Genomic DNA, 25,385 nt, shown 5'->3' with positions numbered 1-25,385 from the left:
TTTTTCATTTTCATATGTGATCATACATCCTAGATAGTTAAATGAATTCACCTGTTCTAAGATCTTGCTATCTATTACTATCTTAGTTCTTGCTGGATCTTGTCCTCTAAAAGCCATAGTTTTTGATTTTTCTGTTGATATTATATTCCGTTATCTTTGGCTATCTCATTTAGATCTAAAATAGCTTTCTGTAAGTTTTCTTCAGAATTTGTAATTATTATTTGGTCGTCGGCAAAAAGGAGAGTGTTTAAGTTCACGGTAGGAGAAAGTTTTATATGTTGATGTGAATTTTTATTCCAGTTTATTATTATTTCATTTGGGTAAATATTAAAAAGAGTTGCTGAGAGGGGACATCCCTGTGGACATGATTTAATCTTATTTGTATTTGATTATTTTCATATATACTTATGATAGCTTTTAGGATATTATTTGGTATTTGTCTTTCTTTTAATATGTTAAATAAAATGCTTCTTTTAACTTTGTCAAATGCTTTTTTAAATCAATAAATGCAATATGTGTTTCTAAATTGTATTCTCTTCTTTTTTCTAATATTAATTTTAGGCAAAGTCTAAAATTAATAATAGGGGGCCAGGTCTATACATGATCGCACTTTTCTAAATCAATTCTGTACCTCTAACATAAAGTTTTTGGAGTATTTCATTAGTTTGCTATTGAATTATATTTGGCAGTTGTCTTTTTTAAAATATTTGTCTGTCCACAGTTCTGTGTAGAAATTTAGAAATTCCTCTAATTTCAATTTGGTGTTTAATTTTATGTTTTCTTTAGTATCTGCATTTAAGTGTTTCAAAATCTTATGTACATTGGGTCTTATTTTATATAAATCATGTTCTAAATTAAAAACAAATTTGTTCCATGATTCTCTTTCTTTTTCTGACTTCTCTTTTAGTGGATCTTATTCTTTTATATTCTATTTCATCTTCTAATCTTTTACTGCTTAACCATTTATGATAGGCTTCTTTTTTCATTTTGATTATTTCTTTGATTGTATCATCCCATTTCTTCAGTTTTTTTCCTTTTATTGAATTTTTTTGGTCTTTCCTAAGCTTTCATTTGCTGCTGCATTTAGTATCGTTTTTATATTAAGCCATTCTATTTCTTCATTTTGTTTTATTTTATCTAGATATTGGTTAATTCTTTGTTCATATAGCCATTGTACATTTGTGTCATTCAATAGTCTAGTTTTCTAAACAAATGTTTTAAATTTTCTTTCTGTTCTTGTTACTTGTAGCCATTTAGGTGGTAATCTTAATTTTATTTTAACAAGGAAGTGGTCACTGCTTATTTCATATCCTCTGTGAACTCAAGCATCTAACAAAAACTTTGTCTTTTCATTTAAGATAAAATAATCTAATATTGATTTCCATCCTCTTGCTGGCCAAGTATATTTATGTATGTCTTTATGTTTATAGAAGGAATTCATTATTTTTAGGTTATTATAAACTACAAAGTCAATCAATTTTTTACCATTTCTGTTTAGAGTGTGTTCTTCATGTATTCCTATATTATTATTAATTTTCGTGTTTCCAATTCTTGCATTTAAGTCTCCTGCTAAAATTACATAATCATTTTTAATCATTTTATTATATATATTTTGTAGCTGATTATAAAATTCAATATCCTGTTGTCTTCCTTCTTCTGGGGCATATAAACCAGTTATTATTAAATAACCTCTATTTTTATTCTAGCTTCTATTATTCTTTCATTCCACAATTTATAATGTTTTTTAACTGTTTTGAAAGGGAGTTATGAATCCAAATCATGACTCCTGCTAGTGCTCTTTGGTCTCTGTCAACTCCACTGTATATCACATTAAAATTTTCGGTTCTCAAAAATTATAAATCAGAAATTAAAAATTATTATTTACAAACTATTGACACTACAGCCATGTTATAAATAATTTTTAATTTCCCGACGTTTTGAACTTCATATGATGGTCGTCATCTGGAGTATACACGTATATATACAGAGACAAGCTATATTACATTTCACACAGTATGCTAAAGAGACAGTGATTTGATCAGTAGTTATTGATCAAATCAAGTATGCATGTTCCATTCAGACTATTTCTTGTATAGTTTTCTTTTTAGTCTTCAATCACAGCAAAACTTCACAGTACAATTACCAGTAAAGCTAAATTATATCCATAGGAAGTTTTAGTAATAATGAAAACACAGAAAACTATTATTTTTTTCTTCCTAAGAGAATCTTTCATAACTATCCTTTCCCTTTTGTATTATCCATTCATGTATTCAGCACATGCACACACAAACAAACACATACATATATTCTTCTACACGTGTCCAGTAGCTGTTCTTCTAATGTTGTTATATTCATTTTGGTATTCTTTGACCATGTTTTGTTTTCTTTTTGTTCTTTACTTAGACTTCATGTAAATGGTTGGCTACCTTAACTATCAACTGCTGTGATTTATTTATTTTTACTAGATCTTATATTCTCACTCTCTATAGTCTAACAAATTTATTTATTTTATGGCTGCACTAGTCAGATTATGTATTGAGTGTGAGATTATCATCATCATCAAATTCCTGCCATGAAAATTTTGCATCATTAGTAACTTCCTATCTACAATTTTCTCCAAATCAGTCTATTATCTGTCAAGACTCCAAATTTATCAGATATAATATTTCTGTCTTCTAAGTCATACCATATCAATCCACCTATATCTTGGTCTTCCTCTGAGTCTTTTTCCTGCCAACCTGGCAGAAAACACTTGTTTTGCTAATCTTTCCTCTCCAATTCTGTTTAAGTAACCATACCACCTGAGATTAGCTCTGCTAATACATTCCTGGATGCTGACAGTGTCAAGTTCTTTCCTAATATCCTCGTTTTTAATATGATATTGCCATTGATGCCATCTGTTCATGCCTATAATCTTTCTCAGGACTCTCATATCTGCAGTCTCTAGTCTATGGTCAAGTGCTTTACTTCTGACTCAGCTCTGAGATCCATAAGTTAAAAGTGGTTTGAACACTTTCTTACATACAGCTAATTTAGTGTTTTGACTAATTTCTCTCTTATTCCATATAAATTTATTCAGTTCACTTCATGCCATGCCAGGTTTGTTGATTCTATTGTCTATTTCCATATTTTATTTACCATCTTCACTAAAAATCATACGTAAGTAGCTGAAATGTTTCACTTGTTGTATAGGTTCTCTATTCACAATGCAGTTGATATTTTCAATGTTTCTGCCTATTTTCATGGTCTTTGTCTTTTTAATGCTAATCTCCATACCATTTAGTCAGGGAAACTTGTAGCAGATTTATTTAGCAGTATGACATCGTCCACATAAAGCAAAGAGCGTACATTAACATCTCCAATTTTGATATCAAGTTTAATACCACTTTCCTTCATAATGTGATCCATATAGATAATGAATAACAGGGGGGGATAACGTACATCCTTTTCTGACACCAGATTTAATATCAGATTTAGCATGCAATCAGTTATATATTCCTGATTGCATGCCTGGTCGGTGTTTTTTATCACAAGCTGACTTTTTTTGCCAGGAACTTTTCATATGCTTTCTTCTTTTCCTTCTCTGCCTCTTTAACTTCCTGTGTCCACCATGGATTTCTGATTTTTTTGTTTTTACAGACAACCTCACCACATGCCTCTCTGGCTGAATCAATCAGTGTTTTCTTCAAGGCTTGCCACTGAATCTTTAAAGTTTGGTTCCTGTTCTCAAACTGTTTCATTTTTTCTTGAATGATGTTTGTGTATTTTAGTCTTTAGTTCACATCTGAGAGCTGCTCAACTTTTATTCTCTTTAAAGCTTTCTTACATGTTATTCTTTTCAATTTGAAATTTAATTTTATCCTGCTCGAGACTATATAGTGATCGTTTCCAATTTCAAATCCTCTGTACACTCTGGTGTTCTTCACCAGAGAGAAAACATCACTATCAACAATAATATAGTCAATGAGACTTTTCTTATTCCTTGTCTCTTCTCTCCATGTGAATTTTTGCACATTTTTATGTTGGAACATTGTATTAGTAATAACCAGTCCATGTCCTGAGCAGCAGAAATCGAACAGGTATTTGCCATTATTATTAGCTTTGCTCTTTTCTCCAAATTTTCCGAAAATATTTTTAGATGTTTGGCAATCATTTCCTACTCTGCTATTTAGATCCCCAATGAGGACACACTTTTCATTGTTTCAGCTGCTTTCTCTGAAGCTTCTAAAAATTCCTCCAATTCTACCTTAATAGAACCTTCTGTGCGACCATAGGCACAAATAAGTCTCATTGTCTAGTTCCTCCATTCTCATATTTGCCCACATTACTCTAATTGCAACCGCCTGCCAATCAAGAAGATTAGCCTTGTATTTAGTGTTGAATACTATGGCTACTCCCTCTTTTCCTTGATTGTCATTGTCTGAATCTAACATTTTTTATTTATTGCTCAGAAAGATCTCACCAGTTTTTGTCTTTTTTTTGTTGTCACCGCTGTTATATCGATCTGGTACTTTTCTAATTCCTCAGCTAGCTCCATTTCTTTGCCATTCAGGCTTCTTATGTTGATGGTACCAATCTTGACCTCTAGTGATTTTGATTTGGGGTTGTGTTTTAAGATTTGTTCTAGTAGCTGACTTTTTTGCTGTTTGCCCTTGTTCCCTGGCGAAAACAATGAATACCTTGTTTAACTGGGCAATGCCCTTGCTATGAAATTCTGTCATGTTGTACCATCATTTTGTATTTTGGTTTAAGCCAATAAGAATACAATTTGGTTGGCTAAATCCCAAATTGCCAGCCCATCCCCATTCATTCAGTATCCAGGTAGATACCTAAAAGGGTGCACCATGAGAAGGGAGAATTGGACATTAAGTCAGAAGCCCTGTTCGGTTCTCTGCATTCCTTTAAATGCTATGTAGTGGTCTCCTCTCAGTTTTCCAGCTTTGACTCTTATTCACCCCTTAATTATATAGGATTTATAGTAGATTATAGGTTTTTTAAATTGAAGACAAAGCAGATATTGTTAACTTTCCCCTTATGTTAATCTTTATCCTTTAATTATTCATGGCTTGATTATTTATCACTTAAATTTTATCTTATGCTGGTTTGAAATTTTTAGGATAGTGTATCGACAGAATCAGTCCAGTGTGTTGTTCACAAACGATTGAATTAAACAAAACAAAAAAACTATTTACACAGTATGATCCACATTGATGCACATGCATATACAATTGCATTAGAAGTCTTTGTCAATTTCAATTCTTCCTGATTCAGATTTAGTTTTATGTTTCTTCCCTTAAAGTTAAATCACAATCTAGAATATCCCTCTAGTCATACATACACAAACTGGAAATAAGGCATACCTTAGGCAAACTTAATTCTTATTAAATTACATTAACTCACTGTACCCATAAATAGATGCACTTGATGTACATTCTTGTTCAGCACTGCCTTTTACATGAATCTATTGTTCACACCAAAATGCCTCCTTTTTTCCTTCTGTTCGTTTTTGATTTCACGCCAAATTTCTTCTTTGTCCGAGTCAGTTATTCTATGCCCTTTAGGACCCTTAATATTGCGGCAGTATGCAGCATCCTTCCTAGTGAGACGTCCTGATAATTGACATAATACTTCTCATTGGTAGGAGACTCTTTCGATTACCGACATCAGACCGATGTCGGTAATCGAAACCAACTTTTCATTGTTTGTGGACCCAGTTGAGAGAAGACTGAGAAACCTGTAACTTCAAATGCTTCTCTTTCGATTACCAACAACCGACCTCACATGGCGGTGGACCCATAGAAGACTCAGAAACCTAAGACTTATGACCCTTCTCTTTCGATTATCGACAACGGACCTCACGTGGCGGTGTACCCAGGTAAGAGAAGATTGAGACACCTAAGACAAAGTCCTTTTCAATGTTTCACCTTCAGCTACTCTATAGATGCCCGGATTTCTGCATTCGTGAGTCTCTTGAAAATTTCCATATATGATCATGTATTGACCTTCGACCATGATGACATCAACTTTGTACATCTTTTGAAATTGTCATATATGGATATGAGTTAACAGCGTTACATAATGATATCATGTGCCACATTATTTTAACAAAGGCTCATGGTTAAATTATTACAAATGCAAGATTATTACATACAAAGTTGATATTTCTTTAAATGCAATCTCCTTAGAAAAACATGTAAAAATGAACATGATAAGTTACATAGTAACATATCATGAGCAATTTTACAACACAAAACCCCCAAAACAACATATTCTGTATTCTCAGTGTATTGCAACTCCATGAACAATATCACAACAACCAGGTATCACAAACAGCAAAGAGTAATTTAGCATTGATAGACAAGATACATTTAACTGTGGTACAATCAAGAAAAAAAAAATTATTTTTCGCTTAATGCCTATTTGATATAACCTGGAAAAATGCATATAGAGGAATTTTAATTCCAACAACGTAAGATAGCATGCATATCTTGCTAATTGCTAAATGAAATATTGTGTTCATCCATAACTTTAACTCTGAGGTGCAGTTAGTCTTAATGGCCTTCTATTGGTAATGAAACTACAAGTATTGCTTCATTCTTCTTACAGTGGATTGCCAGTCTGATGGACAACTTAAAATCCAATTAATACGATGTTTATATGCAGCTTTTGTTCTAATTTACTGACAAAAAATGCCAAAAAAATACTAGTGGTGGTGGGCAGCAGATGGCATTGGTGTAGATGATGATGTTAGTGGCAGTTCGCTGTAGTTGGATTAAGTGGTGGAAACAGAAAATTGTAGAGTAGGTGTCCTCCCTCAAGGAATCTTTCGACTTCTTGGAGGTGTCACATAATTTAATAACAGATCTAACAATAAAGATTTTCACTAGACAAAATCATGTAAACATGTTTAAACAAATTCAAATGTCTTTACTCATTGTCATACCTAGTTTGTATGAAGCTATTTGCAAGAAACTGGAGTTCATTCTCTGGCTGATGCATCCTCAACATTAATAAGACAGTTATGTATAGTGCTTCGAAAGTTGAAATGATGCCTTATTTCTGAAGATTATAACGATACAGATCATCATTATGACTCTATTTATGCTGGTTGGTTTCCTACAGGTCCAGGTTTTTAGCTTTTCATAAGATCTGGTTCAGGAGTAATTTCTTTTCTTTAATATAGCAACTCACACATAGGAGGTTAAAAGAATAATCTTTAATAGAACAGTACCATGCATGGACAGGTGGTTAGAAAGAAAGCAGGAGGAAGGAATCTGTTAATGTTTTTTTTTAAGAGCTGGGGATTCTGTTCAGTGGGAAAATAGTATGAGAAAGTCTGTTCCTTAGAACAGAGGCAGATGCAGTGAAGAGAAAAAATAATGGTTTAGTAAGTATACAGGTAGTTCCCACCTTTACAAATTAATTGATTGCTGGCAACCATTCATTTGGGAGTTTATTTGCCTCAGAAATAATGTAATAATATGTAAGTGAGAGTTATGTTCATAAGGAGGAATATATTGGGGTAGCAAATAAGTTTCGTTCTGTTTTTCAAAATCGAATGAAACACATTTTATTTAATATATATAATACATACTAGTCAATTATATATTGACCCTCTTTATCAATGAGCTCTTGCCATCTGTCCACCAACTTCATTATGCTGCATTCATAAAACTGCTGAGGTTTTCTGGCCAAAAACTGATCCAGGTGTCTTTTGACAGCCCCCACATTAGCGAAGGTTTTCCCGTTCAGAGAGTTATCGTACACGACCCATTTTTCATCTTCCGTAATCATCTGTTTCAAAAATGGGTCGTTTTCTTGGTGACGTCGCAGTGAATCACAGATGGATATGTGAGCAGTCATGTTGGCCTCAATCAATTCATGCGGCACCCAAACATTGAGTTTTGAAACATATTCCAGCTTGTGCAAATGGTTTTCAACACTTGTATGAGATATGTTCAGTACTGCAGCAATCTCGTGCACTGTTTGTGACGGATTTTTGTTGACAATATCCTTCACAGTACTCAAATCAACCTCGATCGGGCGACCGGCACAAGGTGCATCACTGACATTGAAATCTCCAGAATGGAATTTGGCAAACCACTTTTGGCATATGCGTTCTGTTAAGGCACCATCCCCATATACACTGCATATTTTTTTATGGGCCTCTGCAGCTCGTTTCCCTTTTTTGAAATAAAAAAGCAAAATATGCTGGTAATGTGCGTTATTTCCTTCCATTTCTAAAAATATGTTACACACATGCAACTGAAGTAGGCTGAACGAAAATTCACTGAAAGGTTATGTGAAATGTCGCCTTTCAACTGCGCAATAACGTTGCGCGGTAGCACAACGTTATACTGACTTGTACTAACGCATAAACCAAATGCATTTATTTGCCAACCCAATATAAAAATATAAAATGATTATTAAATGATATGAAAGTACTTTACTTAAAGATTTACATATTTAAAAAATAACATAAGAATAATTTTAAATTTCTGGGTTTCTGGGGAGCATTTAGTATTTTATCTATCTAATGGGGATTATAGCCATTGGTCAGGAAGGTGTGACTTTGGTGAGAAAGTTCAGCAGTGAGAGCTGAACTTTCTCAGATGGGAACAAATTGCTCTAGCTCTATAGGTTTCTATCTTTGATAGAAAAGTTTCCATCTTTATCAGTTGCTTCTATTAACATTTCAAAAGTTTCTTTGAGATAATGTGCTTTAAACATTGCAATCTCTCCCTGATCCATTGGTTGTAAAAGAGAAGTTGTATTTGGAGATAAAAAGACTGTTTTTACATTACAGCAAATGTAAGCTACTGATGAGGGATGGCTAGGTGCATTGTTGTTTATCAGAAGCACTTTAAATGGAATTTGTTTTTTCTCACAATAAAGTTTCACTTCAGGAACAAAGTGATGCATAAGCCAGTCTTCGAATAGGGGACCTGTGAACCAAGCCTTTCATATTGCTGGGAGAGTATCTTTATTAATTATTATTATTATTATTATTATTATGATGGGTATCTCCATGGAGTCAGTAGACTCATCGTGGGAGACCCAAACTAGCAAAACAATATCTGTCATAGCTCTTCTTGAAATTCCTTTTAAGCTTCTTGGATTTTCTGATCAAATAAGGGTTTTAACTTGCAATCGCCAGCAGTATTTCCTCCTAATAGTAGAGTGATGTGATCTTTTGATGCTTTAAAACCTGTCATTGAGGATTCTTTTGCGATGTAAGTTCTTGCAGTCATCCGTTTCCATAAAAGGCCCATCTCATTGACATTAAAAATCTGTGATGGCATGTAATTTCGTTCTTTAATTATTTCTTCTAATTTTTCTGGATAAGATTTTGCAGCTTCACTTTCTACTTTAATGTTATTCCAACCAGTTTGCTTTTTATAGTTGTCAAACTACCCAAAGACTTTTGCAGCAAAAGTCTCTTTTTGCAGTCATTCCCTGTTTGGTCTTTCAGCATTTTAAAAATAGCTAATGCTTTAGTACAAAATTATTGTGTAGGTAATAGGCAGGTTTAATCGTTGAGTTTGGTGCCTATCCAAGCAGTTAACAGTTTTCCATATGAGGAATATACTGCCTGTTTCTTTATTATGCAACCATGTAGACTGCATTGCACATTTTTTACTTCTTTCAAATATTTTTCTTTATCCTTTAAAATGGTGCAAACTGTAGAAGTAATAAGAGAAAATTTCTCAGATAGAGCTTTAACAGTGCTACTTGCTTAATGGCTGGTAATAATTTCGTATTTTTTCTCTAACATAATTGCTTTTCTTTGTTTCTTTTGCTCAGTTTCAGATTTTGCACTATTGCTTCTTTTTGACATTGTTGGAAAAGTGAAAGGGTTATAATTAAAAAGTAAACAAAATAAAAAATCAGGTGTAATTAAAGAAAACTACGAATAACACACTTGTGTTGCCAATGCTCGTGAGTGACTGAGACTCATTCTAACTGGTCATTACATACTGCATAATTCCCTGTACATGCCGCTAATCACCTTTGCCACGTACCATTTAAAATAAAAATTTGTAAAGTGGGAATTCATAAAGTGAGAACTATCTGTATATAATTAACTGTCCCAGCATATGGTCATGTTCCTATATGATTAAAGGAAAGTAGAGAAATAGTGGTGGTTAATGTAATGAAGAAGTGCTCATGAAAATAACTATAAAAAAAGACAATGCAGAAATAGAGCATCTGTGACAAAGCTAGAGCAAGAGAGAGTATGAGAAGGATCATCTGTGAAGCAAGTTTCCCTCTTCTGGATAATTTTTGCATTCACGAGATTTTGTACTGAGGTCAGATGGATTTGTTATTTATAAAGAGTTGGAAGTTTTTGCTGGAAATAGTGTTTTGAACAACAATGTATGAAAGCTCAACACACACACACACACACACACACACACACAAAGGGAGTGATCTTCACTGGTGATATGAATATTATCAAAATATGGGAAATGAAGCATGCAAGAGTACCCAGAGTTCTGTTCTTTCCTCTTGTATATAAATTACCTGCTCTCTCAGACTTCCAATCCTATCCACAGTTTTGCCGATGACAGTACACTCCATTCTTCCTTTTCATTCGACAAACCATGATCTGAAATCAGATCTCCTAGCTATATCCCAGTGGGGTGAGGACAACCTTGAAAACTTCAATTCCACCCAAAACTCAGTGCTGTCTGATCTCTCACAAGAAAGAGCTCGCATCCATTCAGTAATACTGAGATATCCAAACATGATCAGATTTCTCTGCTCGGACTAACCTACATCTCCAATCTTTCCTGGCACAACTATATTTCCACTATAGCTTTCACAGCTGCCAATAAACTTTTGTACTTTTTTGCAAAAGACACTACTTCACAGCTGCTAACTCTTTACAAAGCCCAAATCTGCCCAGACGTGGAATATTGCTCCCATATTTGGGGGGCTGGAGTATAAAATTCTCTCTAAGATTGCTAGATTCTGTCCAGAAGAGGACAATCTGGCTAATTAATGATTCCTTCCCTCTCACATACCCACTTCAATCCCTCTCTTATAGATGTTCAGTTTCTGCCTTGTACCTCTTCTACAGATACTTCCATGTCTGTAGAAGAGGTATAAGTATTCAGTGCTCTGCTGAATTGGCCACTATCATTCTTCCACTCTCTTCCAAAATCATTAAAACAAGAGCCACTGCTAACCAACACCCTTTTACAGTTCATCTTGAAACTCACTAGACTAACTTCACTGCCTCCTCTTTCATCCCATCTACTTCTGTCCTTTGGAACAGTCTCCCCCACTCTGCATTCCCCAAAGATTACAACCCTCAGCTGTTAAAACAAAATGTGAACAGATTCCTTCTTTCTTCTATTTCTCTTGTCCACATATGGCACTAATGTGCTATAGGTCTTGTATATTTAAAAAAAAAATAATTCATAACATAATGGGAAGAGATCTTGGTGAGCTATACAAGTGTTGCAGAAAACTTGTGACTGCTTTATAATCATATTAAAAGCTTAATAGAGTAAAAAAAAAAAAAAAAAAAAAAAAAAAGCATCTCTGCAATAGTTTTTACTCCATTATTTACACTGGAAAACTATTTTTACTCCACTCAATACTAAAGTATAAACTTGCAACCTCTTTTTACAGTTTGTTGCAAACTGTAGCATAACATGGATGAGAAGCTGGGATTTTTAGTTTGAGCAGTTGAAAGTATTCTGAATTTTTATCTTAGACAAATGGTCAGGGGTTTTGAATGGAGTGAGGAACAAAGGCTCTAATTCCAACAAGGATTATTCATTCCCTACATGCTACTACACCTCCTCTCAGCATGACCTGTTTCCGTGACTCTATATTAAGATGATGTTATGAATAAATCTTTTTTCTGATCTATGCTTCAGTGGCTACTTCAAATACAGATATGATATTAACTTCTTACTAATTACCTTGGATTAAGAAGTACCTTCTCTAGTAATTCTGTATAACTTTTACTTTTGTAGGCGGGATCATTGTCCGTTATATTAGCATGTGATCTCTTAAAATTTGTACATTTTTCTAGCATAGGCTTTATAATTCGGTATGACTGTAGCATTATATCTACAGTATGTACTGTAGATATAATATAACTACAGTATGTACTGCATTGTATAGATGTTTAAGTATTATTACAGTTTCACTGTGTAGATTTTAATTTTTGTAAGTCTTGGCCTGTTTAAGGTGACAACCCTAGGTAAATGAACATTGTTGATCATGAACCTCAGTGAGGTTCATAATTGTGATATACAGATTCTGTTAGCTCTGTTGATAATAAATTGGTGACAAAACAGTCCTTTATTAACAGGCTGCATGCTACTTGAGGGATTCAGTTTATGTTTTCCTATTTTGATGTTCTTAATAAAAAAAGTTACAACTAATTAAGGGAGTGGACAAAATAAAGATAAATAACAACTTCAATTTAAGCCTTTCTACCCATTGTTAGAGAATCTTTCATTTGCATTTAGATCTCCATAAAATTTTAAATTAATATAGTCAGTGGCACTTGTTTTAGAAAATTTGGCTTAACATGTTTAAATATCTGTTGTTTTTGTACAGTTGCTCCACTGATATATTTAATCCTGGATATTAATTCCTGTATAAATAAATATCAGATATGGCACACAAAAAATTGACTTTATTGGAGAAAAAGACATCCAAGTTCTCTTTAGATGTTAGAGTTCACAGAGGATATGAAATAAGTCGTGACTACTTCCTCGTTAAAATAAAATTAAGATTATCGCCTAAATGACTACAAATAATAACAGAAAGAAAATTTAAAGCATTTGTTTATAAAACTAGATTATTAAATGACACAAATATACAATACCCATATGAACAAAGAGTTAACCAGTATTTAGATTAAATAAAACAAAATGTAGAAATAGAAGGGCACTAGTGTCATTAGTGAACGTGTTGAGTTCTGCTGGAAAACGCGTTTTTAAATTAATGTATGGTGTGCCTTTTTGTCTCAAATTGTGCTTCAGTTGGATACAAGTGTCTTTCAGTGGTGTTATTGTTTGTAACTGTGTTGTATATATTGTGTTTACGCTGCTGTTTGCTTCACTACTTCAGCGACTAAAGATAATAACAGAAAGAAAATCCAACAAGAGATGTATGTCAGCTCAGAGGACTTCTATATGAAAGTCTGGCTCTGCATTGGATTTTTCGCAGTTGATGCATTTCGGAAACTGTTATATGTATGCACTGAGGAATGTGATAGATCTGTGGAAGCAGACGTCGGGACCGTAGCAGATGAATTTCGGCAGGAGTGTTCGGGAAAATGAAAAGTGACCTTCATCTTTTACAAGAGGAATTGGAAGTGCTCAGTAAGGGGGTTCTGGAAATTAAAACTGAGTTAAATGGGTTGATAGAGAAATTAGGATTACTCTAGCTGAAGTAATTAGAACATATTAAGTATGGGAGAGTCTTTGGTGATTGATGAAGAAATAAATAGTATGGGAGTGATTGGTAGGCAACAGAATGAAAGCACAAGAGGTCTAGAAGAAACAAGATGTCGTGAGAGTGAGAGAGTAAGTAAAAGAGCATTGAGTAATGAAACTGGGAGAGTCATCCTGAATAGCGTAGAACATGAGGCCGTGAGTGACTCTTGTTTGGACTTGAATGAAGTTATGAGTGGTAAAATATATATGGTGATTCTATGATTAAAGATATGGAGAGCAGTATGCCTGGGGAGTGCTTGGCTGGTGGAACAATAGAGAGTGTAGCTTTAGCAATAAAGAGAGGGCATGATGCAGAAAAGATGATAGTTATGGTAGGTACAAATGACCTGAGTGTTAGTATAAATCGGGTAGCAAAAGATTTAAGAACATTGTTAGATATCGTGAAGAAGAAAAGTGTCAATGGGAGGATAGTGTGTGTGCTACCTTGTTTTGACAATTATGAGTTAAGTAGACAAGTGATGATAATGAATGATATGATTGCAATAATGTGCAAAAAAAGCAGTCTGGAATGTGTTTGAAGGCAAAAGACAGCTGTATGCAAGAGATGGGTTGCATCTGAACATGGAAGGTCATAAGCGATTGAAGAAGTTGCTGTTTTCTGAACGAGTTGAAGTAATTGAGCAGGGAAACTAAAATTGAAAAAGTTGAGTGTAAGAGGGAGAATGTAAGCAGTGATTGTATAATTGTTGATCCTTATTTGCGGAATAATTTGCAGAATAGAGGGGATAAAAATCAGCATGGGACTACTGAAATTAGTGACATGTATATCAGTTCTAAATCTGCTACAAGAACTAAAGGGAATCTGCAATTTTTGTATACAAATGCAAAAAGCATTCGAAATAATTGGAGGGGATTCAGAGGCGGGTGACCAGGATAGTGAATGGCCTGTGGAATGTGCCTTATGAGGATGGATTGAAGGTGTGTGGATTGCAGAGGTTAGTCGATAGGAGAAAAGGAAGGATATGATAGAAACATTTAAGTTTCTTAACCATGCTATCGGTCAGGACGTATATATACGTCCAAGTTTCCATGGATGCGAAGTGCATATTAAAATTGTAATATCGTTGAAATATATCATTTATACGAAGAGTATGAGGATGCGTATTTGATCCATAATGGGCGGTAAGACGGTTAAAGGATTTTATAGGATAAATGCAGGGGAAATGTTTCAGCATTTGGCTAGGGGGACCAGAACTAAGGGTCATCCCTGAAAGTTGAATAGGGGTGTGGTCGGTGGGGGTTTGAGGACTGGATTTTTTGCTTGATGAGTGGTGAATGAGTGAAATGGGTTTCCAGAATCAGTTGTGGGTGCTTTTCTGTTAATGAGTTCAAGGAGTGGTATGATAGATTGGGTCTCCAACGATGAGTCTTTGGACTCCGTGGATGTACCTGTATAATAATAATAATAAGAGGGAAGAACTTTTGGCATTAGTCAGTGCAGTCTCGCCAAAAGTTGTAGGCATTAGTGAAATGTGGCTGTCAGCAGAAGATGTGGTCACTGGAATTTAATGTGATGGGTACGGTATTTTCAAGGAGGATGGAGAAGATAGAACGGAGGGAGGAATTGCAGCCAAAGAAAGTAGTATATATCAAGATGATTGACATGTGAATAATAGTACATTTGAGGCTGTCTGGTGTGAAATAGTGACCAACGCAACCAATATACAGTTGGTTGCTGCTATAGACCAGAGGAGCATAGGGATGATATTGAATTCATGCATCAGCAAATTAGTGCAATGAGTGCAGGGTTAGTGATTATTAAGGGGGATTTTAATTATGGTGATATCAACTGGAAGAAGGAAATATCACATGGCAAAAAGGAAATGGAATTCATACATCTTCTACGAGATAATTACTTGAAACAGCACATAATAGGACACATGGTGTGAGAGTGTTGAACCTGGTCATTGGTTCAGATGATATATGCATAAGTAAGGTGTCCTCATTACCTCCAATTGGTGAGAGCAATCATGTGCATTTGCAATCTTGGGAGGTTGCAGAATTCACAGGATTTCTCTCTTAACAAGGGGTATATATGGAATTACAGGTTAGGCAATTATAACAAGCTTCGGAGTGAGCTTGCAGCAGTCCCATGGCAGAACATATTGCAGGGGAAAGATGTTAGCATTGCAAGGGATAAAATCAGCTGGTATCTGAGAAAGGCAATATCAAATTGTGTCTCCATGGTCAGGAAGACAAACAAGGTAGGTGTTAGATGGATGAGCAGTAGTATCAAGCTTGATCTGCAATAAAAGAAAATGTTATGGAGAATTACAAGGAGAAAGGCGATCAGTACACCCATGAGCAGTACAAGGCTCAAGCTAGGAAGGTTACCAGCATAGTAAGAAAAGCTAAATCAGATTATGAGAAGACTTTAGCCAAGGAGATAAAGGGTAATCCCAAAGAGTTCTGCTATGTGGCAAGTAAAAGGAAGAATGACTTCGGAAGGATAACCTTAGTGGGTACTGATGGTATCGAGGTGACCGATTGAGATGTAATAGTAGAGTTACTTGAGTGCAATGTTCCCTTTAATTTTTTGCTGTGTGCGTGCGTGCAGAAATTTGCGTGTGTGCAAAATTTGCCTTCTTTTGAAAAGTATCTGTGCACCAGTACGAGTCACCATACTGATCATTTAAGCAAAAAAGTTAAAAGATTTTAGTTCACTCTTTACCTTCTGGTGTCAATGGGACATCAGCCAGGTTTCCAAACTCCCCACCGTGTTCCCACACATGGCAGTAGCCTCCCCAGTAAACAGTCGGAAATCACGATTCACAGGACTCGATCTGGGGACTTCGCGCATGCGAGGCCAACACGATACCAACTGTACTAGGTAGGATTCTAAGTGTGTGTATTATTACCATCACCAAGTAAGTTGTGTGACATCAATCACAGAGCTAACATAAATATTTTATATGTATTTAATATTGATCTGATTAGAAGTAAGAAATAAAGTAAAAAAAAAGATAATACTAGTTACTGATTGCCTTTAATTAAATTTTCTAACTTTGCAAATAACTCTAAACATACATAATAAAATATTTCCATTACTAATTCTCATCTTGTTTAATATTAACTTCTATCTCTTTATTTTTTCTCTCTTCTGTCTTTGGCATTCACCCACTCCTTATACACACTATCTAAATTAATTGAATTTCCATATAATTGGTAACTTTTCACTCTCATTAGCATATACAAATGACATTCTCCTAAACGGTTTCTAAGCTGGTTTTTTATTTGATTCATTAGACTAAAACCTCGCTCACAGTCTGCACTAGATGCAAGGAGGGTTCCTCCAATATCCATCAACTTTGCCAAATCACAAAACTGATCATTTTGAAGAGCAGTTTTTACAACCATTTGTGTAAAATTTGATATCATTTTGCATTTAAGTTTTTAAAAATATTTAATTATTTTTATTAAAATTATGAAACCATTGTTTTAATTCATCATGATCTTGAACTATTTTGATCAGCCAATCATGTTTGGAAATTTTCCATGAGTCAGGCCTGAAATGTAAACAAACCGTGTGCATTCTATATGCTACTTAAAAATTACATATTTAAACCACACCCCTTTCACTTTGGCATCAAATTGCTAGCCTCAAATAGGGTTACTGTTAATAATTTATAAATTTTGTGCAACTTTGAGAATGTAATAAAAAATGCGAGGTTATAGGCTTGAGCGTTGCCGAGTTACCATGTTTTTTAAAGAATATATAAGTTAATGTTTATAATAAATTTAGTTTAATCCTTTATCCAAGTGTGAGCAAACAAAGTTTGCGCCTGAAAGTATCTTCAGGACTGAGGTAAGGTGGTACACACCAGGGCAACTCGTTGCAATGGTGAAGCAAGCTACCAATACTCCTGTCTCAGTATCTCCTATAATGCAAAACACATCTCCTTACGGATATGTCTAATGTTCTGCATTAAGGGAAGGGCCACTACCCAGACTAGTTTCGACCTTTATTGAGGTCTCTTCAGTGGGAGCCAGGCCCAAGCTGAGATACCAGGCAGAAGCATTCGCAGGTCATCTCTACCTATAAGAGTTGCCAAATGGTGTGCCACCCCTTTTTGCTTCACCTTTGCAACGAGTTGCCCTGGTGTGTACCACCTTACCTCAGTCCTGAAGATACTTTCAGGCGCAAACTTTGTTTGCTCACACTTGGATAAAGGATTAAACTAAATTTATTATACTCTAACCAAGTGAAAAATAAACTTTCAACATCTTTCTCTAAATCCAGAGTAATTTATAAAAAATGGGTGGCACACCATTTGGCAACTCTTATAGGTAGAGATGACCTGCGAATGCTTCTGCCTGGTATCTCAGCTTGGGCCTGGCTCCCACTGAAGAGACCTCAATAAAGGTCGAAACTAGTCTGGGTAGTGGCCCTTCCCTTAATGCAGAACATTAGACATATCCGTAAGGAGATGTGTTTTGCATTATAGGAGATACTGAGACAGGAGTATTGGTAGCTTGCTTCACCTTTGCAACGAGTTGCCCTGGTGTGTACCACCTTACCTCAGTCCTGAAGATACTTTCAGGCGCAAACTTTGTTTGCTCACACTTGGATAAAGGATTAAACTAAATTTATTATACTCTAACCAAGTGAAAAATAAACTTTCAACAGGTTAATGTTTAGGTGGAACTTCTTTAATTAATAAATTTTAATTTCATCTTGAAAATCTAGTGTGCACGTATTTTTTGCTTTGTGCGCTAGTTGTAAAACGTGTGCAGGCACACATGCACACAGCTTAGAAGGAACATTGCTTGAGTGATCACTTTTCAAAAGTCTATCACCCAAGTGAGGATATCTCTGTATACCTCTAGCAATAACTAATGTGAGAATTCAAGTTAAGAAATCAGAGGTACTTAGTATATTGCAAAATTTAAATGCAAACACTACTGTAGGTTTAGATGGAATAACAACTCGGGTGTTGCGTGAATGTGCAAAGGAATTGTCAACGCCCCTTACTTGGTTATTTAACTTATGTTTGAACTCTGGTATGGTCCCTAGGGAGTGAAAGGAAGCCAAAGTAGTTCCTTTGCATAAAGGTGGCTCTAAAACTGTGGTAGTTAATTACAGACCAATCACCATCTCGGGAGTGGTGGTAAAAGTATTGGAAAAGTTGTTTAAAGACAAAATTCAAGAATGGGTGGATCGGGATATGATACTCTATAGGGACCAAGATGGTTTTGTTAAAGATCGATCCTGCCTTAGGAATTTATTAGCTTTTTATAATAGAATGGCATCTGAGTTGGACAAAGGAAATGACTACACAGTGGTACTTCTGGATTTTGCTAAAGGTTTTTGACAGGATACCCCATGGAATACTGTTGAGCAGATGGGGATGGATACTAAACTGGTGATATGGACAGGAGAATGACTCAGGGAGAGATACCAGAAGGTGGTGTATGGAGGAGCAGAGTCCAGAATGAGGCAGGTGATCAGTGGTATGCCTCAGGGCCCTATGTTTGGGCCATTGTTGTTTAATTTGTACATAAATGATATAGGAAATGGCTTAAAGGAAGATATTCAGTTGTTTGCTAATGATGCAAAGTTGGGTAGCACAATAAAAAATCAAATTGATGTTGAGAGCTTGCAGGATGATTTAAATAAGCTGGTAAAATGGGCAAAAGGTAATGGATATCAGTTCACTATGGAAAAATGTAAAGTTCTGCATTTTGGGATTAAAAGATTACCAGCTGTGTACTACATTGATGGAATGGTACTCCATGAGATTGATGAGACTTGGGGGTGTAGGTAGATAGGGAGATGAAGTTCAGGAGACACATTTCTAAGGTGTCCAAGATTGCACATAGGATTACTTGGTTATTGAGGAACACACTAACATCCAGAGATAAAGAGCTTATTATTCCCCTTCATAAGGCGTTGATACCTCCACATTTGGATTACTGTGCTCTGGTCTGGTCACCTGGATTCCTTGGAGATGAGGAGGTTGTGGAGAGGATTCAGAGGAGAGTGACTAAGTTAGTGAGTGATGTAAAAAATGCTCCCTACATTGATAGATTGAGAGGTTGTGGATTGCAGAGGTTGGAGAAGAGGGGGATATGATAAATTACTAAAAGGTTTTTATAAGATTGATGCAGGGGAAATGTTTCAGCTGTGTGATAGTGATGGAAGAACAAGTGGTCATCCCTGGAAATTAAGGAAAAGTGTGGTTAACAAGGGTGTGAGAATGAGATTTTTCACCTGGAGTGTTTTGAATGAGTGGAATGCATTGCCTGACTCAGTTGTGAGTTCTTCATCTGTAAATGAATTCAAGAAGAGATATGATAAATATATTGATAATGGGTTGAGTCCACTAAGAAGAAAGGTTCTCCACTTATCGTGATCTTTAGCCATCTCAGTCATGACTCTATAGCTGTGCAGATGGGAATGTTCTTTCAGCAACTTTATCCAAGTACTTCTTGGTCTGCCTCTAGGTCTTTTACTTCCTATATATCCATTCAGAGCTAAATATGGCAGTCTATGAGGGGCCATTCTCTATATGTGACCAAACCATCTCAGTTGATGCTTAATGATTGTACAGTCATGTTCTCAATATTACACCAAAATTGCATCCAATAAAAAACACTTCTATATCAGTTTCACGCTCTGGAGCATCACCACAACAGTGATATACACTTTTTACATGATCAAAACCTGATCTGCTATTCCTAACTACACTGTCATCATCCTCTACTATAATATACCTTAGCTGTCCCAGCTATATCTTGCATTATATGTTCTGCAAATTATGTCAACCTTAAGTTTCTGCTTTATTGATCTACTCTGGGTTTAGATTACATTACTTTATTGATTGCTCTCCTAATTCAGACAGCCACGCTGCCCTTTTTGACTGCTTATCTTTAAGTCGACTGTGTGAAAGTTGACTTCATACATTGTAATTACCCAGATTGTTTCTATGAGACTTCACTAATCATAACACAGACCGGCTCCCCTTCTCTAATTCCAGAAGAGAAGCTGAATCATTTGTTGCTAGCCATGATTTAGTTGGTAGGTTAACACAAATAGTTAACCAACCAGAATACCAGACAGTCCTCATCGTTTATTCAACACTGAACATTTTCTTAATCAGCCCCCCCCCCCCAATATGCTGTAAATAATTGCTCTTCCCTTAGCAACGTCTCATAAATATAACTTAATCATAATCTACCTGTCTCTTTTTCTACAGATTAGTCTCCTCCCAGTCAATCTTATCCTTGCACCCTATGGCACTGCAGTGGTGCCAGTTGGAATGACCTCCAGAATTTCTGAATTTTTTTCCATGGTCAGATTACTGTTCCACTTTCCTGATTCAAGCACCTGTTCTGAACTAATGACCAAGATAATTCTTTATTGGAATGAAGACTTTCAGTTCCCATCCAGCTGCAAACCACTAGCCACTATAGAAGCCCTGGTTTTCTAAAAAAAAAATACTGCAGTCTAGGATTAAAAAAAAAAAAAAAAAATACAGCTTATGTTCAGCAGCCATAATCAAAAATACCAGTTTCTCGTTCAGTTTACACTGCAGCCTGAAACAAGGTAATAAAAATAAATAAACATCCACAAATCCCTGGATGACCTCATAAGGGGAAGAATACAATTAGCTTTCATTTTACACCAATTATACTCTACAACTGTTTTATAAATAATTATTTTAATTTCCCAATATTTCAACCTTCATATTAAGGTCATCATCTGGAGTATATACACACACACACACACACACACACATATATATATATATACAGAGACAAGCTAAGCTAAATTACATTGCACACAGTATGCTAAAGAGAAAATGATTTCAAATCATTATCTCATCTTTATTGTCTCAAAACAGTCCACTATTGGGTGTAGTCAGTTGTCATCATTATATATTTTAGGCAGCTCATAGAGATGAGACGTCCAGGAATGATGAATTTGTAACCTCTCAACAGTAGTGGCATCCGATCATTGTAATTTATGTAATTTATTTAATTTACTGATTTGATTTCTTATTGGATTCTTGTAGGTTGACCTATCTCTTAATAAGATATTAATTTTATGATTATGCTTTGTGATATTCATGACAACATGTCATGAATACCACATTATTACCTTTGTCAGTCTTTGTGATGACAATATTAGTGTTTTGGTGTAGGGAGTAAAGAGTTTGTACTTCTGAAAAGGGTATATTGTAATAAGGTAGTGTTACATTGAAGTTTTATGTAGAATGAATTATCCCTACTTATGTTAAAGATACCAAGCAATTTTAAACCTGGTTTTACTCCATTTTTTCCAAGTAAGCAAACAGACAAAATGTCAAGTTTGCGCCTGCAATTTATGCAAGACTAGCTGATCCCACAGGTAGTGCAAGACCAAGGCAACTCGTGGTAAAGGTGGAGCAAGCTCTGATCACTAATCTTAATATTTACCCTTAATGCCAAAACACATCTCCAAGAAGGGGATGTATGATGTTTTGTATTAAAGGCAAGGGGCCACTGGCTCCCACTGATGAGACCTCAATAAAGGTCGAAACCGGTCTGGGTAGTGGCCCTTTGCCTTTAATACAAAACATCATACATCCCCTTCTTGGAGATGTGTTTTGGCATTAAGGGTAAATATTAAGATTAGTGATCAGAGCTTGCTCCACCTTTACCACGAGTTGCCTTAGTCTTGCACTACCTGTGGGATCAGCTAGTCTTGCATAAATTACAGGCGCAAACTTGACATTTTGTCTGTTTGCTTACTTGGAAAAAATGGAGTAAAACCAGGTTTAAAATTGCTTGGTATCTTTAACATAACTATACCCAAGTTAAAAATACTTTCTACTATCCCTACTTCTCCTTTATGACCTACAATCACACTTAGTGATTTATTTATTTTCAGAAATTAAGAGATACTTGAACAGGCATTATATTTTATAGCCCACCATATTCTGTACTTTTATTTTTACACAAATGTAACTAGTCTAATTAGAGAATTTTAATTAATAACTTCTTTTTTAATATAGTTCAAATATAAGAGCAAACAAACTTCTACAAATAAAAGGTTTTTAATTCCACCAGCATCAGTTTTTTTCTGAAATAAACTGTTTTGTCTTTTTCTCATCACAGTGAAGATACAGTGAGATTCTTGTTGAATTCTGCAAACATGTAGGTCTTAATTTCATGCATTTTGATTTTGAAATTCGTAATGTTCATCCTCAGTCCTTTTTTGTAGTTTTAACATAAAACATATAGATTAAAAAAAAAAGTGTGGGAAAAATAATAATCTGTTTTAGTTTAACTGATGGTAGTTTTAAGTGATAAGTTATAATTGTGTCTAAAATTGCACCCATTCTTCCTTGTCAGTTTTATAGAATTGCTCATTGAGGCCAGTTAGAATTAGAATTTACCAGTTGTAGTTAACGTAATGTTTAGAATTTTTTTTTAATTAATGGCAGATCCAAACTACCTTTAATACTGTGAATGAGCAAAAAGTGGGCCGTACATCCATAGTAACTATCATGGAACAAGCTGGTACTGAGAACGAGAACTTGGTAATGTTACATATAAAAACCTGTGCCTTTTATAAGAAATATACTAGCTTGGAGAGTCCAAAGGATAGCAACTGAGGGGGGGGGGGGGGGAATTGCTCTCTGACATCAGAGAAAGAAGCTGAAAATTGTGGTACTGCATTTGTCTTAAAGAGTTGTAGGAGAATTGGCAAATGACTGTATCCTGTTCTAATCAACAGTGATTATGGAAAATACAGTAAAAATACAAGTACAGAAACTGAATATCTGTGTGAATCAGTGAGAAATGATTGAATGAATCTAATTTTTTCTCATGTACCAAAATTTTTGTGAAGCCCACTGGGACAGAACCTCAGATCTCAGAATAGCATTGGATTGTTGAAAACCAATATACAGCTTATACAGTATTAGTAGTTGTTCAGAAGTAAAGTAATAATGCTTAGGGTAATAGATAAAATCTAGTTTCTTTGTTTATGCCAAAAAAAAAAAAAGAATGGAGGTAACCAGAAAAGAGAAATTTTTGTCTTGGTTGGAAAGCACCAAAGAAGAAAGCTTTCAAAAAAATAAGACAGGATATAGTTTTTGCTAACATTCAAGATTATTAAGGTTATCAGAGCTCCATTACAGCCCTATTAATGTGAGGAACAAGTGGAAATCATTTTAAGGATGCAGAAGCAGGTGCACTAAAGGTTTGTTTAGGTATTGCAAAGTTTGCTAAATAATGATTTGGTGTTATACAATCATGTTATATTTCTGATATAAGAAGTTAAACTTTTTTGTTATATATATATTATTAATAAAAGAGTAATATGCATCTTGTGCATAATCCAAGGTCTGCCATTCCTCTTTGCTAGACAGTGAAAAGTGTTCATTAATATTCAATATATAGTCAACTCTCACTGTTATAAACCACCAAAAAAGTCCTGGCCAAAGTCCCATTAGGCATAATGCTAATCCTAAAAGAAGCTCATTATAAGAGATTATCCAGTCAAATAAACTATTCTTGGAGTTCCAAGTGTGATACCAGATTTGTTATAGTGAGAGCTGACACTAATAGGATAAGTATTTTTTAGATATTTTATAACTTTAAAAATCCTTATTATTGAGAAAATGTTGATATCTCAGAAATTACATTTCAAATTTGTTTGCAAAATTTATTTTAGTCAAATATAATGTACAGCTGTTTTCTCTTTGTATATATACAGCATGTTGTAGTAACTGTTTGCCTCAAAGCAGGTTTAGAAATGAATGCCTGGACATGGGTAAGTCATGAAACTGTAAATTCATTTTTAAATGAATTTTGCTTTTATCATAATTTTATTTACTTTTTTTTAATGAAATATTTCATTAACATTGTTTAAAATTGCCCAGTGATATAAAACATGTTCAGTCACTGAACATGTTCCACACTGAAAGTGAGGTAAGAAGTGTGATACCAGATTTCACTATAATTATAATTTATTAAGAGAAGGAATGATGAAATATCTGAATTATCATATTCAGTTATTCCAAATTAGATATGATTTGTTTATTTTCTGTTGAAATTTTTACTAATTAAGGAATATATATACAAACAGAATTCTGACTTGGCAGTGGGAAGCCCCTTTTCACTAGTGTGCATTTTCTAACATTTATACAGTATAGGAACATATATAGAAAAGCCACACTAACCTCTCTCTACCATCTCACCAAAACTGAAGGCATCAAAGACTGTTTCTTCCTTCGAATGCATTGGTACTCATTCCTGGAAATTAGAACCAACTTGACTTCTCTCGTTAAACTGTGATCTCTGCTGTAATCATAGAAACAAACATGATAAAAATACCAAGGAATTTACCATATTGGGTGCTACTGCAATGTTCCATAATATAGCTAAAAAGGAAAAGACAGGACAGAGCTGTCGGACCAGATGGTATTTCACCACGATTTTGAGAGAATGTGCTAAGGAACTGACAGCTTCTTTGACCCGACTTTTCAATGACAGTCTGGCTACTACGGAAAAGTGCCCAGGGAATGGAAGGAATGTAAGATAGTGGCGTTGCATAAGGGTGGTAGCAGACTGGAAGTGTCTAATTATAGGCCAGTTTGTGTATCATCAGTAGTTGTTAAGATCTTGGAGAAATTAGTTAGGGACCATATACAACATTGGGCAGATGAGGGTAATGTTATCTGTGAAGGTCAACATCGATTTGTGAGGGGGCTCTTGTTTTAGTAATATGCTAACCTTTTATAATAAAGTTACAAGAGCAGTAGATGAGGGAAACACATATATACAGTAATCCGTCGATTAATGCGCCACTGATTAGTGCATCATCATTTTTTTATACTGAAATTCGATTAGTGTACCTGTATATATCTTAAAAATAAATGTTATATTTTAAAAATTTTCTATCTATAC

General features: G+C 34.9%; 1 protein-coding gene across 1 annotated transcript in view; it reads left to right on the top strand.

Annotated features, from left to right (window-relative positions):
- ATP8A (ATPase phospholipid transporting 8A1) overlaps positions 1-25,385 on the top strand; it is a 1,088,708-nt gene that overhangs the window by 840,315 nt on the left and 223,008 nt on the right. The window contains exon 35 of the mRNA XM_090406292.1: positions 24,193-24,249. Coding sequence (XP_090262418.1) covers positions 24,193-24,249 — 57 coding nt within the window. The remainder of the gene's footprint in view (positions 1-24,192; positions 24,250-25,385) is intronic.

Source organism: Typopeltis vanoorti, chromosome 16 (genome assembly GCF_054136105.1).
Source record: "Typopeltis vanoorti isolate ZY-2024b chromosome 16, IOZ_Tvanoo_1.0, whole genome shotgun sequence".
NCBI classification, from domain to species: Eukaryota; Metazoa; Arthropoda; class Arachnida; order Uropygi; family Thelyphonidae; genus Typopeltis; species Typopeltis vanoorti.
The sequence above is the reverse complement of the archived record's forward strand: the minus strand, read 5'-3'. Positions and strand labels throughout refer to the sequence as shown.